This window comes from Garra rufa, chromosome 1 (assembly GCF_049309525.1).
Source record: "Garra rufa chromosome 1, GarRuf1.0, whole genome shotgun sequence".
Taxonomy (NCBI): Eukaryota; Metazoa; Chordata; class Actinopteri; order Cypriniformes; family Cyprinidae; genus Garra; species Garra rufa.
In genome coordinates this window covers 97,718,423-97,732,077 of record NC_133361.1, presented here as the reverse complement: position 1 = coordinate 97,732,077, position 13,655 = coordinate 97,718,423, and the positions used below count along the sequence as shown (strand labels likewise).

Below are 13,655 nucleotides of genomic sequence, written 5' to 3'. Positions count from 1 at the left end.
AACATTGTTTTCAAAAAACTTTTCATTTATATCAACCCGCATAAATACGCCGTTTCACAAAGTCTACCCTCATCAGACAAATAGTACAGGGTGAGGGCAACTTTTTTCTCTACACTGACTGGTGACCGCATAACAGTAGTCTGACCAAATAGGGCGCTCACATGACGTTAAGCATTTTCTGGCGCATATTGTGATGTTTGAGAACCTAAAACCCAGTTTCTCCCAGTTTACACGGCAACACATAACCGGCGTTTTCAGAAATCTCCACTTTGGCCGGAGTTTTTAGAAATAATCGTTTTCTGTGATAAAAACGGGGTTTTCGTGTAAATGAGAGGCCAAACCGCAGGGAAATATCTGCATCTTCCCTTCATGTAAACAGTGCCTAAGACTTCTCTCTATTCCTTAGTAAATGTTTGTCTCAACAGCTTTGTGAATGGGTTTTAAGAGAAAACTCTTAGCTAAATACATTCACTGCTGTTTAGGAGAAAGTAAAAGAGAGTAAAAGATTAAACTAATAATGCTGCCTGCAATTTATTTTTTTTACAGGATTTACCTGAAAGCAGTAAAGAAGAAATTATGTCAGGTGAAGAGTTTGTGCCTGAATCAGGATCTGACTTGAACTCAGGCATAGAAATTGATTTAGAAATCCCTGTCAGCAACATTACAGAGAGCTCTCTGGATTCATCCAGCCTAAATGGTACACCAGAAGATTCATTTATTCAGAATCTGTCCTCTTCGAACGACTCAAGTCCCAATAGTGTTACTGAAGCAAGGGATACACCAAGTGATTCAGTCTCGTTTTCGCATGACATAACCACTGTATCCAAAGGTGGTCAAAATTTTTGTTTTGTTTGTGGAAAAGCACAAAACAAAATAGCTCGCCATTTTAAAGTGCATGAAAATGAAGACGCCGAAATTGCACAAGCACTCAGTTTCCCAGCTCACTCCAGAAAAAGAAAGGAATTGCTCCAGGCATTGCGAAACAAAGGCAACTTCATGCACAACAACGATGTCCTGAAGAAAGGAACGGGTGTCCTGAAAGTAAAACGTTTTTCTGTAAAACAGGACTCCAACAAGTATGAGTACTGTCTTTATTGCCGTGGCATGTTTGTTCGTGAGGAACTCTGGAGGCACATGAAAACATGCTCAGCCAAAAGAGAACGTCACGAAAATGATCAATGCACAAAGAGAGTACTGGGTCTTGCTGCAGTGGCCAAGGCTGCATTTTCAGGTACCGCATCGGATGACGTCTTGAAACTCATCAGAAGTATGAGAGATGATGAAATTGTAAGTGTGGTTCAACGTGACCCATGTATTTTACAGTTTGCCCAATCTCTCTACAATAAACATGGACGTGACTTATCAAGGCATGGATATATACGCCAAAAAATTTGTGACCTTGGCAGATTTTTGATAAGCATTCGAAAGAACTCTTCCATTACCACCTTGGAGGATGCCATAAAGCCAGTGAATTTTATGGCTGCTGTCCAAGCTGCAAAAGAGTTAGCAGGATTTAGCAAGGATGAAAAGACATTTAGAGCACCAAGTTTAGCATTAAAGATCGGACGGCACTTACTGCAAGTCAGCTCCATCATCCGGGGCAATGCAATCATTGCTGGAAATAAGGAGCTCAGCGACTGTACAGAACAATTCCAAACACTGTACCGGGCAAAGTGGACAGAGTGTGTGTCTTGCACTGCAAGGATGTCTGCAAAAGAAAAGAAATACAAGAAAAAAAGTGAATCTGCCGCTGACCAAAGACATGCAAAAGTTGATAAAACATCTTGAAAGTGCTTCGGATTCAGCCTACAAAAACCTAGAAAAATCTTCCACAATTCAGAACTATTCTGACCTTGCCAGAGTCACTCTCACTAGAGTCATTCTTTTCAATCGACGACAGCCTGGAGAAGTTTCCAAAATGCAGTTGAAACATTTTCTTGAAAGGGATGCCTCACCGGTTCTTCCTGAATTCGGACTGTCAAACTTTGAAAAACGACTATGTTCCTACTTAAGTAGGGTTGAATTCAAGGGGAAAAAAGACAGAAAAGTTGCTGTTTTGTTGACATCAGATCTTGTAAAAGCACTCCAGCTGCTTGTAGAAAAGAGAAAAGATTGCAAGGTCTTTGATGACAATGAATTCTTGTTTGCAGTACCAAAAAGTCTGTCATTTTTCAGAGGTCATGACTGTATTCGAAAGTTTGCACAGGAATCTGGAGCCAGGCATCCCGAGTACCTGAGGTCAACTCAACTACGAAAACAAGTGGCGACAACATCACAGATACTAAATCTGAAAAATAATGAAATGGACCAGCTTGCTGATTATTTGGGGCATGATATAAGAGTTCATCGAAAGTTTTATAGACTGCCAGCTGCAACCCTTCCAACCGCAAAAATGTCTACAATGCTCCTAGCATTAGAAAGAGGCAACATTACAGAACTTCAAGGACGATCTCTCGATGAAATCCAAGGTATTTACATTTTTATAATATTTAAAGGAGTAGTTCACTTCCAGAACAAATATTTACAGATAATTTACTCACCCCGTTGTCATCCAAGATGTTCATGTCTTTCTTTCTTTAGTCGTGAAGAAATTATGTTTTTTGAGGAAAACATTTCAGGAATTATCTCCATATAGTGGTCTTCAATGGTGTCTGTGTGTGTCCAAAATGCATTTCAAATGCAGCTTCAAATGACTCTAAACAATCCCAGCTGAGAAAGAAGGATCTGTCATTTCCAAAAAAAATTAACATTTATGTACTTTTTAACATCAAATGTTCGTCTGGTCTATCTCTGCGGTGCACTGTGCACTCATGATGTCGAAAGATTCCCATCTTATTTTCTCCTCCAACTTCAAAATCGCCCTACACCGCTACAAAAGTACAGACCCATTGTTTACAAAGGGAACATGCAAAGAAGATCAAACTCCCTTTACAAAAAATTGAGGGAAAACAGCGATGTTGGAGAAGAAAATGAGTTGGAAGTTTTTAGACATACCCTAAAAAAAAAAAAATGGCCCCATAGGAGTAACCAATGGGGGTAAGTTCACCCATTTTCCAAAATAAAATTCAGCCTCTGATTTTATATTTTATGGCATTTGTCTCCCTCATGTAGAATTTGCAGAAATGAACAACAGTAGTGACAGTGAAGACTCGTGTGAAGATGAGCCTGAGCAAGATGACACTTCTGGTATGTAGTGAAAGTGAAAGTTTTAACCGTTTGAAATGACACTAAACAATTTTATTTGTTTATTTTTCAAAACCCATAATTGGCTAGATCCAGATAAGAAGTCTATAATGACATTTTTCATATTCTCATATCTTTTTTTCGACATTTGATCTTGTTTTTGTTTGGTTCTTTTCAGCGTGTATCAGGACAGGCTTTGTAAAAAGGCCTTGGACCAAACTGGAGGAGCAAGCAGTATTCAGGCACTTCAAAACCCATATACTGAAGGGCCATCTCGCCACACTGAAGGAATGTCACTCCAGCAAAAAAGCAGAGAGACGTATCTTGCATAGTCGAACGCCTCAGAACATCAGGGACTTTGTTCGAAACAGAGGAACATCTTTAAAGAGACAAAATGCATTGAAACACTTGTAAACTATATAAATAAATCAATAATATATTATATATAATAGCTAAATTCAAACACTTTAATTTAGCGCAGCTGTTGCTCAGCTTATGGAGAATCAAACAAGTACTAGATTTTTTTAAATTAAAAGGTTTGAAAGTATTTGACATTGGACAATATATAGTTTGTATATATTTATTAAATGTGTGTGTTAAAGTAATTGTTTTTTTTTGTTTAGTTTTTTTAAAGAAAAAGACTAACCTTGAAATAAAGATTGTCTGATGTGTTTTTTCACGTCTTGAGTTGAATCTTGTACTTTATTGGTTGTATAGGTTTAGAAAAACCTATACCACTATACCACAGCATGATACCAGGAAAAATGCGAAATATTTCACGTAAAGATGGCAAATTACTGATTTTTATTAAAATATAACTACAGGTCCTTTTCCAAAAATTAGCATATTGTGATAAAGTTCATTATTTTCTGTAATGTACTGATAAACATTAGACTTTGATATATTTTAGATTCATTACACACAACTGAAGTAGTTCAAGCCTTTTATTGTTTTAATATTTATGATTTTGGGCATACAGCTCATGAAAACCCAAAATTCCTATCTCAAAAAATTAGCATATTTCATCCGACCAATAAAAGAAAAGTGTTTTAATACAAAAAAAGTCAACCTTCAAATAATTATGTTCAGTTATGCACTCAATACTTGGTCGGGAATCCTTTTGCAGAAATGACTGCTTCAATGCGGCGTGGCATGGAGGCAATCAGCCTGTGGCACCGCTGAGGTGTTATGGAGGCCCAGGATGCTTCGATAGCGGCCTTAAGCTCATCCAGAGTGTTGGGTCTTGCGTCTCTCAACTTTCTCTTCACAATATCCCACAGATTCTCTATGGGGTTCAGGTCAGGAGAGTTGGCAGGCCAATTGAGCACAGTAATACCATGGTCAGTAAACCATTTACCAGTGGTTTTGGCACTGTGAGCAGGTGCCAGGTCGTGCTGAAAAATGAAATCTTCATCTCCATAAAGCTTTTCAGCAGATGGAAGCATGAAGTGCTCCAAAATCTCCTGATAGCTAGCTGCATTGACCCTGCCCTTGATAAAACACAATGGACCAACACCAGCAGCTGACATGGCACCCCAGACCATCACTGACTGTGGGTACTTGACACTGGACTCCAGGCATTTTGGCATTTCCCTCTCCCCAGTCTTCCTCCAGACTCTGGCACCTTGATTTCCAAATGACATGCAAAATTTGAGCAACAGTCCAGTGCTGATTCTCTGTAGCCCAGGTCAGGCGCTTCTGCCGCTGTTTCTGGTTCAAAAGTGGCTTGACCTGGGGAATGAGGCACCTGTAGCCCATTTCCTGCACACGCCTGAACACGGTGGCTCTGGATGTTTCTACTCCAGACTCAGTCCACTGCTTCCGCAGGTCCCCCAAGGTCTGGAATCGGTCCTTCTCCACAATCTTCCTCAGAGTCCGGTCACCTCTTCTCGTTGTGCAGCGTTTTCTGCCACACTTTTTCCTTCCCACAGACTTCCCACTGAGGTGCCTTGATACAGCAATATGGGAACAGCCTATTCGTTCAGAAATTTCTTTCTGTGTCTAACCCTCTTGCTTGAGGTTGTCAATGATGGCCTTCTGGACAGCAGTCAGGTCGGATGTCTTACCCATGATTGCGGTTTTGAGTAATGAACCAGGCTGGGAGTTTTTAAAAGCCTCAAGAATCTTTTGCAGGTGTTTAGAGTTAATTAGTTGATTCAGATGATTAGGTTAATAGCTTGTTTAGAGAACCTTTTCATGATATGCAAATTTTTTGAGATAGGAATTTTGGGTTTTCATGAGCTGTATGCCCAAAATCATCAATATTAAAACAATAAAAGGCTTGAACTACTTCAGTTGTGTGTAATGAATCTAAAATATATGAAAGTCTAATGTTTATCAGTACATTACAGAAAATAATGAACTTTATCACAATATGCTAATTTTTGGATAAGGACCTGTATATGTAACATGTTTTGTGTTTAGATCTACATATTCAGAAATAAGGCTAAATGTTCTAAAACTGTTTATTTACATCTTGATTTTTATATTGTGACGGTCTCCGTCATTGAGCCTGTGAGATGTGATTGGCGGTTCTACTTGCGGCAATTTGCAGATTGAATGCACCTGTCGCTGCACTCTAGTGCTCCTTTAAAAGAGCGATCGTTGAGGCAAACAGAAATGGGGTTTTGGACTTTGGGTTGTATTAGGTTGGAGCCTGGTTAATTTCAGCACTTTTTACACTGCACCATCAGTACATTACAATGTTGCACTCAGGCACCTTGCGCTACACACTGATTCTGACGTATACAGGAATATTATTATGTTTCGTTGTTTCTTTTCAGTGAGTTATGTTTAAGTTGAATAAAGCCTTTTCCAATTCGACCTTATGTTTCCGTGCGTCCCTCTTTTGTTGCTTCCCTTTGAGCCACGGGTTGTAACAAATTGGGGGCTCGTCCTCGTTTAATTTAGTAGCAACAAGAAAAATTTAACTTTGATTAATTGGTTTTGGGGACGCATGTGAATTAGTTTGAATCAGGCCCAAGTTTGTTCAGTCGTCGTGTTAAATCACCAATTGGTAAGTACATCTGTGCAATATTGTCTTTTGAACGTGAGTTTCCCTATTAGGAATAGCGGCATGTTTCTTTTGAGACGTGTTGTGTTTGTTTTTTTTGTGTAATGTTGCGATGAACGTGGGTAGTAGTATTTATCTCGGGGGCACATCCGTGGTGTTGGAAGCGTCGCTGGTCGTACCGGTTGCGTTTTCACCCAGCGGGCTATAGTGCGTAAATACCCCCCACAAGTAATCGCATGAAGACTAGGGTTGAGGTAGTTAGAATATTGGATAGGTAGTTAGAGGGATCTCTCGTTATTTGATTGCACAGTGTAAATTTAAATTGTGTTTTTTTTGTGGTGAATTTTCATGGACGATTTTGATTTGTTTATTACTTCACCTTCTCATGAAATTTTAGAAAGATGTTCTAAGGAACAATTGTTAAAAATAGCGGAATATTATGAAATAGTGATTGGAGTTGATTGGAAAAGGCTTTTTAGAGTCCAATATGGAGGAGTCAATAGCAGGTGCATCTAATTTACAAACGAATATGTCTTTTGAACAGCAAAAAGAGCTACTACTTTTACAGATGGAGCATGAAAAATTAAAGCAACGCTCTGAGGGTAATAAGTTGGAGCTGGAAAAAGCGAGACTTGAGGTGGAAACCCTTAAACTGAAACTGGTGAAAGAAGGTAGGCTGTCTAGCTCTGGTGAGGAACAAGGTATGTCTTTTTCGCTTACTTCAAGCTTAAAACTAGTTCCGAAGTTTAATGAAGAAGACCCTGACACCTTTTTTAACTTGTTTGAACGTATGGTAGAAATGAGGAACTGGTCAAATGATGATTGTGTAGCTTTACTTCAGTGTGTTTTAACAGGAAAAGCACAGGTAGCTTTATCTTTAATGTCGATTGATGATTGTAGAGATTATGATAAAGTCAAATCTGTAATCTTAAAAGCTTATGAGTGCGTACCAGAAGCTTACAGACAGCGTTTTCGTTTGCAGAAAAAAGATGACGTTCAGACACATTTAGAATTTGTCAGAGATTTGAGGAAAAACTTTAATCGTTGGTGTACAGCATTAGACATTAAGACATTTGAAGATTTAAGTCACTTGATGGTTTTAGAACAATTTAAAAACTCACTTCCGAGTCGTGTTGCTACGTATATCAATGAGCACAATGTTGAAACTCCTGAGGAAGCAGCAATGTTAGCTGACGATTTTGTACTGACGCATAAATCTGCTTTTGTTGATGTACATGTTCGTGATGTTCACTCTGCTTCATTTGTAAAAACTCCATTTAAAAATGAGCGGGTGTTCACAGGGAAATTTGACCCGAGTAAGGAATGCAATTACTGTCGGGAGAAGGGGCATTGGAAGTTGGACTGTCCAGTACTTAAAAATAAAGATAAACGAACCATGTCACGTTCAACTGTTAATTTCGTTGTTTCAGTGTCATCAGCTCGATCTGAAGAAGTTAAAAATCCGACATTCGAGGGCGAATTTTTGTCTTCTTACTCGCCTTTTATTTCAGAAGGTTGGGTGTCTTTAGGAGAGGAGAAGAAAGTTCCTGTGAAAATATTAAGGGACACTGGTTCGATGGATTCGTTCCTTTTGGAGTCTGTTCTTCCTTTTTCTCCGCAATCGCATACTGGTGAGAGCGTGTTAATCAAGGGAATAGGACTGAATGTTTTGTCCGTGCCTCTTCATAAAGTGAAACTTCAGTCTGAGTTGATTCAAGGCAATCTGGTAGTAGGAGTACAGCCAGCGTTACCAATTGAAGGAGTTCATATCATTTTGGGAAACGGACTAGTAGGTGGGCGTGTTTGGGCTGACAGTTCACTGTTTCCGATAGTTACTGAAAATATGAATGAAATCGAACACGATGCCGCCTGTGTAGTAACTCGTGCAATGAAGCAGCGAGAGGATGAAATGATTTCTCAAGAGGAAATTCAGTCAAGTAAAATCTGCACTGATTTGTTTATTCCTGATTTGTCTGCACTGTCTTTTCCTGTGTCAGCAGAGGAACTTGGAAGTGAGCAGCGCAGCGATTCCTCTTTGGATGTACTGTTCCAGAGTGCTGTTACTCCAGCAGAAGTGGGTAACCTCGTGGTTATGATGTCAGTGCTCGTGGTTATGATGTCAGTGATGGAGTGTTGCTGAGGAAATGGATTCCTCATAAAGGTGACTTTGTTAGAGATCCTATTTTTCAGGTGGTGGTTCCTGATAATTTTCGACGTACAGTGATTGAAGTTGCACATGATAAAGCTGGTCATCAAGGTGTGCGAAAGACTTATGATCGCTTGTTGCGATATTTTTTTTGGCCGCGTCTAAAGCGGGATGTTTCTGCTTATATTAAGAGCTGTAAGACCTGCCAGCTTACAACTAAGCCGAATCAAGTGCTGAAACCTGTACCTTTGAAACCAATTCCAGTTGATTGTAAACCGTTTGAACATCTTATTGTCGACTGTGTGGGACCACTTCCTCGTTCTAAGTCGGGGAGTAACTATTTGTTTACTGTGATGTGCTTAAACCCACGGTTTCCAGCAGCATATCCGTTACGGAATATTACTTCACGTTCCATTGTCAAAGCGCTAACTCAATTCATATCTATCTTTGGCATTCCAAAAATCATCCAAAGTGACCAAGGTTCAAACCTGACTTCCCATGTTTTTCAGCAAATTTTAAAACAACTGCGCATTAGACATAATCAATCTACTGCAAACCATGCGCAAAGCCAGGGTGCATTGGAAAGATTCCATCAATCCTTAAAATCGCTTCTTCGAACATATTGCGTACAACTAGACAGAGACTGGGAAGAGGGTTTACCTTGGATGATGTTAGCTGCTCGCGAAGTAGTACAGGATAGTACGGGGTTTAGCCCTAATGATTTAGTCTTCGGCCATAAAGTTTGTGGACTGTTGTCTGTTTTCCAAGATATTGGTAAAACTGAGGAATCTCCAAAAAATTTGACATCCTATGTTTTGGGGTTTAAGAACCGACTGATCCAGGCAAGAGAACTTGCTAAAGTAAATCTTCAGAAATGTCAACAAAACATGAAGCGATTATATGATCGAGCAGTCGAACATAGAGTCTTTGACTCAGGAGATCAAGTTATGGTACTTCGGCCAATATTATCTTCTCCTTTCGAGGCCAAATTTGAGGGTCCGTTTGTTGTGAAACGTAAAGTAAGTGATGAGAACTATGAAGTATTAACTTCTTCCCGAAAGAAGCCAGTTAAACTGTACCATGTGAACTTATTAAAACCTTATTATGAAAGCGAAAGTAAGTCCGTGTCAAATCAGATACCTGTCAATTCTGTGTTGTCATCTGCATCTGTGGGTGAGGGGAAGGTGAGTCTAGTGGGGGAGGAAGAGGAGACCATTTCACCTGATTAATGTGTGTTTCGTGGTCGTTTTAAAAATTCTGAATCTTTGCAGAACTTGGAATCTCTTCTCGAGTATTTGCCCCATGAAAAATGTCAGGAGTTGTGCCGGTTGTTGCGTAGCTTTCCTGAACTGTTCGGCGATGCGCCTTCGCGTACTGATTGGGTGCAGCATGATATCGATGTGGGGGACGCAAAGCCTATTAAACAGCGTTTTTATCGCGTTGCACCTGAAAAACGGGAAATAATGGAGAGGGAAATTCAGTATATGTTAGATCACGATATTGCCGTACCCTCGTCCTCTGAGTGGGCTTCCCCGTGTTTATTAGTGGGAAAGTCCGATGGTACGGTAAGATTTTGTACAGATTTTCGCAAAGTTAATAGTTTAACTAGACCAGATTGTTTCCCTCTGCCCCGCATCGAAGATTGCGTCGATCAGGTTGGGTCCGCTAAATTCGTCAGCAAGTTTGACTTGTTGAAGGGCTACTGGCAGGTGCCTTTAACAAAAAGAGCGCAAGAAATCTCTCCTTTGTTACTCCGTCCGGCCTCTATTCTTATCAAGTCATGAGTTTCGGTCTTCGAAACGCGCCAGCTACTTTTCAACGCCTCATGAACCGAGTTATTTTGGGACTTGAGGGTTGTGCTGTTTATTTGGATGATTTGGTTGTTTTCAGCGACAGTTGGGAATCTCATATAAAACGTATTTGCGCAGTGTTGCAGCGCTTATCTGACGCCCGGCTTACAGTCAATCTAGAAAAATGTGAGTTCGCTAAAGCGACAGTGACGTATCTCGGTGAGGTGGTGGGGAATGGAAAAGTGCGTCCAGTGCAGGCTAAGGTTCAAGCCATTCAGGATTTTCCTCCTCCGACGACCAAAAAAGAGCTCATGCGGTTCTTAGGCTTGGTAGGATACTACCGATCTTTTTGTTGTAATTTTTCCACTGTCGTGGCACCCCTTACAGATTTATTGAAGGGTACAACAAAACTCGTTTGGTCATCTAGCTGCCAATTGGCTTTCGAAAATGTTAAGATCCTGCTGTGTTCCGCCCCTGTGCTCCTGGCTCCGTGTTTTGATAAACCTTTTACGTTGCATGTTGATGCCAGTAAGGTGGGTGCCGGAGCTGTTCTTCAGCAGACAGATGAGGACGGCGTTAACCACCCCGTTAGTTTTTTCTCGAGGAAATTTAATTCGTATCAGTGTCACTACTCTGTTGTTGAGAAGGAGGCCTTGGCTCTTATTTGGGCCTTGCAATATTTTGCTGTTTATCTTAATTCTAGCGCCCCAATTGTGATTTACACCGATCACAATCCGCTAACTTTCCTTAATTCTTTACAGTGTCCAAATCAAAGGTTGATCTGTTGGTCACTGTTCTTGCAGTCTTTTTGTTTGGATATTCGTCACATTCGTGGATCAGAAAACGTGGTAGCGGATGCGCTGTCACGCATTTCAAATGCATTATAATGCATTTTTTCTTTTCTGGTGTTCTGGGAGCTGTTTTTGGTGCTGTTTTCAGGTATACCATGTGACTTATGTTTTATATTTTGTTGCAGGTCTCTTTGCAGAGTCCCTGTCTTATGGGGAGGGGTGTGGCGGTCTCCGTCATTGAGCCTGTGAGATGTGATTGGCGGTTCTACTTGCGGCAATTTGCAGATTGAATGCACCTGCCGCTGCGCTCTGAGTGCTCCTTTAAAAGAGCGATCGTTGAGGCAAACAGAAATGGGGTTTTGGACTTTGGGTTGTATTAGGTTGGAGCCTGGTTAATTTCAGCACTTTTTACACTGCACCATCAGTACATTACAATGTTGCACTCAGGCACCTTGCGCTACACACTGATTCTGACGTATACAGGTATATTATTATGTTTCGTTGTTTCTTTTCAGTGAGTAATGTTTAAGTTGAATAAAGCCTTTTCCAATTCAACCTTATGTTTCCGTGCGTCCCTCTTTTGTTGCTTCCCTTTGGGCCACGGGTTGTAACAATATCAATATGTTTGGTGAATTAATCCAGAAACACATTTTATGCTAATTAAAAGTCTCTTCCCATTTTAACAACAATCATTCGGTAAAGCTTATCTAGAATATATTTTATTTGAATACGACTTTTGGAAAGTGTAAGACTGACTTATCTTTACTCAAACCATGAGCTAATGCTGTATTCAAGACATAACTAAAGAAGTGATGGAAAGTGTTTCCGTGATTTGTAACATGTTGTCACTGATGGATTTGCTGGTGTTTTTACTATCTGCATTTGTTGTAGTATGGTAAGCTCTCGGCCGCTGTATTTGGGTGTTTTAGAGGAGGCACAGTTTTGGAGAGTGCTCTGAAGGATGGCAGGCCTTGTGTTTTAAACAAGGGGGGGGGGGGGGGTACATCGATCGCGGGTTCATACAGTATAATACATTCTGTTTACAAGAGCAACAAGATTTGAAGCTCATGGCAGACGCCCAAGAGATTCGTGCTGTGATTGGCTAAATGTTACTTCACTCAAATCTAAGTAACAAATCAGAGAACAGGGGCGGAAATATTGGCGCTAGGTCAAAAAAAAGTGCGGGGGACAGAATCACCTGTTTCTAAAAGTGAAACCGTCCCCCCCGGTTGCTATGCCCCTGTCGCCAGGCATTTACATCAGTAATGCGCGGGTTGATCCAAAATCCAAAACAGTTACCCGCAGTTACGAGTCATCCAAAATAATGGTTGTTTGAAATAAAGATGACAATTAAACCTTTGTAGTTTGTATAGTACTAGACTATTTCTATGAAATACATAGACCTAAACTTTATTAGCTGAATAATATTTACCTTTTGAATGTTGAGCGCTATTAACTGTTGAATAAATGCTGACGTGGGACAAAATGCCCGATTTCCCAACACGTTGAACTGATCAATGCCATTGTACCATTTTAATAGGCTACTTTTAAACGCATATAGTAATGTCAGTTTTATGTATTTTCTGAGAGGGGGTGGGATTTTTGTTGGAAAAGTCGCAGGACAGACGCACACTTCGATTAGACTGATAAACACATGCAGCATCTTAAATTGTTAAGAAAATGGTATTCCTAATAAATGTCTCGAATATTTTGATTATGTCCAATGCTTCTCTTTCTTTTTGGAATTATTAGACATATTTCACTATGTCTTTTCAAATGCCTAGGTCTGTTTAATTTCCTTAATTATAAAATTTCTAGCACTATTTTAAACGTTTATTCAAGCAATAACATATAAATGATCTCATGTATATGCTTGTTTAAAACCAGGGATTAAAAAAGAATTCCAAGTAAAAACTGTATTTTTCTTTACATTTCCAGAGAGCGAAACGAACGAAATTAAACATTACTTAATAAATTCAAGGCACTATAATTTCCTTATTCATTTGATACAACTATTATAGCTATACAATTAATATATATAAAATAATATTATTTTGTCATATTCATAATTCCTGAATTTATCTATAAAAACTTCGTTTTGAATTGCATTCATTATGTTTGTATAAGAAAATTCGTTAACCTAGCCTATTAAGTTGATTTAATATTCTTGATAATTTTGAAAAGAAGTTAAAAGTTAAGAAAAAAGGAATAAGCTTGTAGTCTATATATATATATATATATATATATATATATATATATATATATATATATATATATTTATATTTATATTTATATATATATATATATATATATATATATATATGCCTATATATATATATATATATATTATTTATGGCTATAGGCTAATCTTTTTCTAAACTCTTATTACACTGTAGATCGAAATAAAATAATTCTTGATCATATTTAATCGTGTAGAATCACTGACATAAAGGAAAGACAAAATAAATCACAACAAGAACAATCTGTATTTTTCTTGTAATCAAGAACATTTATTTTGACAAAATTACCTAATTAATGCCAAATGATGTTTGACAGTGAACGCATCTCCACCGGAAATATTAGACAGGAAGCGGGTCGGGTACAATAGTTTCTTTCTTTCTTTCTTTTTTTTTTTTTTGCGGTCCGAGTTGCGTTAGTTGAAAACGTCGGTCGGATTAGGGTTGTTTATACATTGACCCGCGCATCACTGATTTACATTAGTTAACAACATT

The 13,655-nt window shown here is 39.1% G+C and overlaps 1 protein-coding gene across 1 annotated transcript; it reads left to right on the top strand.

The window, feature by feature from the left end:
* The first annotated feature begins 284 nt into the window (after positions 1 to 284).
* LOC141340694 (uncharacterized) lies at positions 285 to 3,737 on the top strand. The gene is made up of 3 exons (XM_073845766.1): positions 285 to 2,468; positions 3,112 to 3,186; positions 3,362 to 3,737. Exons 1-3 carry the CDS (start codon positions 1,604 to 1,606, stop codon positions 3,595 to 3,597), a joined length of 1,176 nt encoding a protein of 391 aa, XP_073701867.1. The 5' UTR covers positions 285 to 1,603; the 3' UTR covers positions 3,598 to 3,737.
* Positions 3,738 to 13,655: the final 9,918 nt, after the last annotated feature.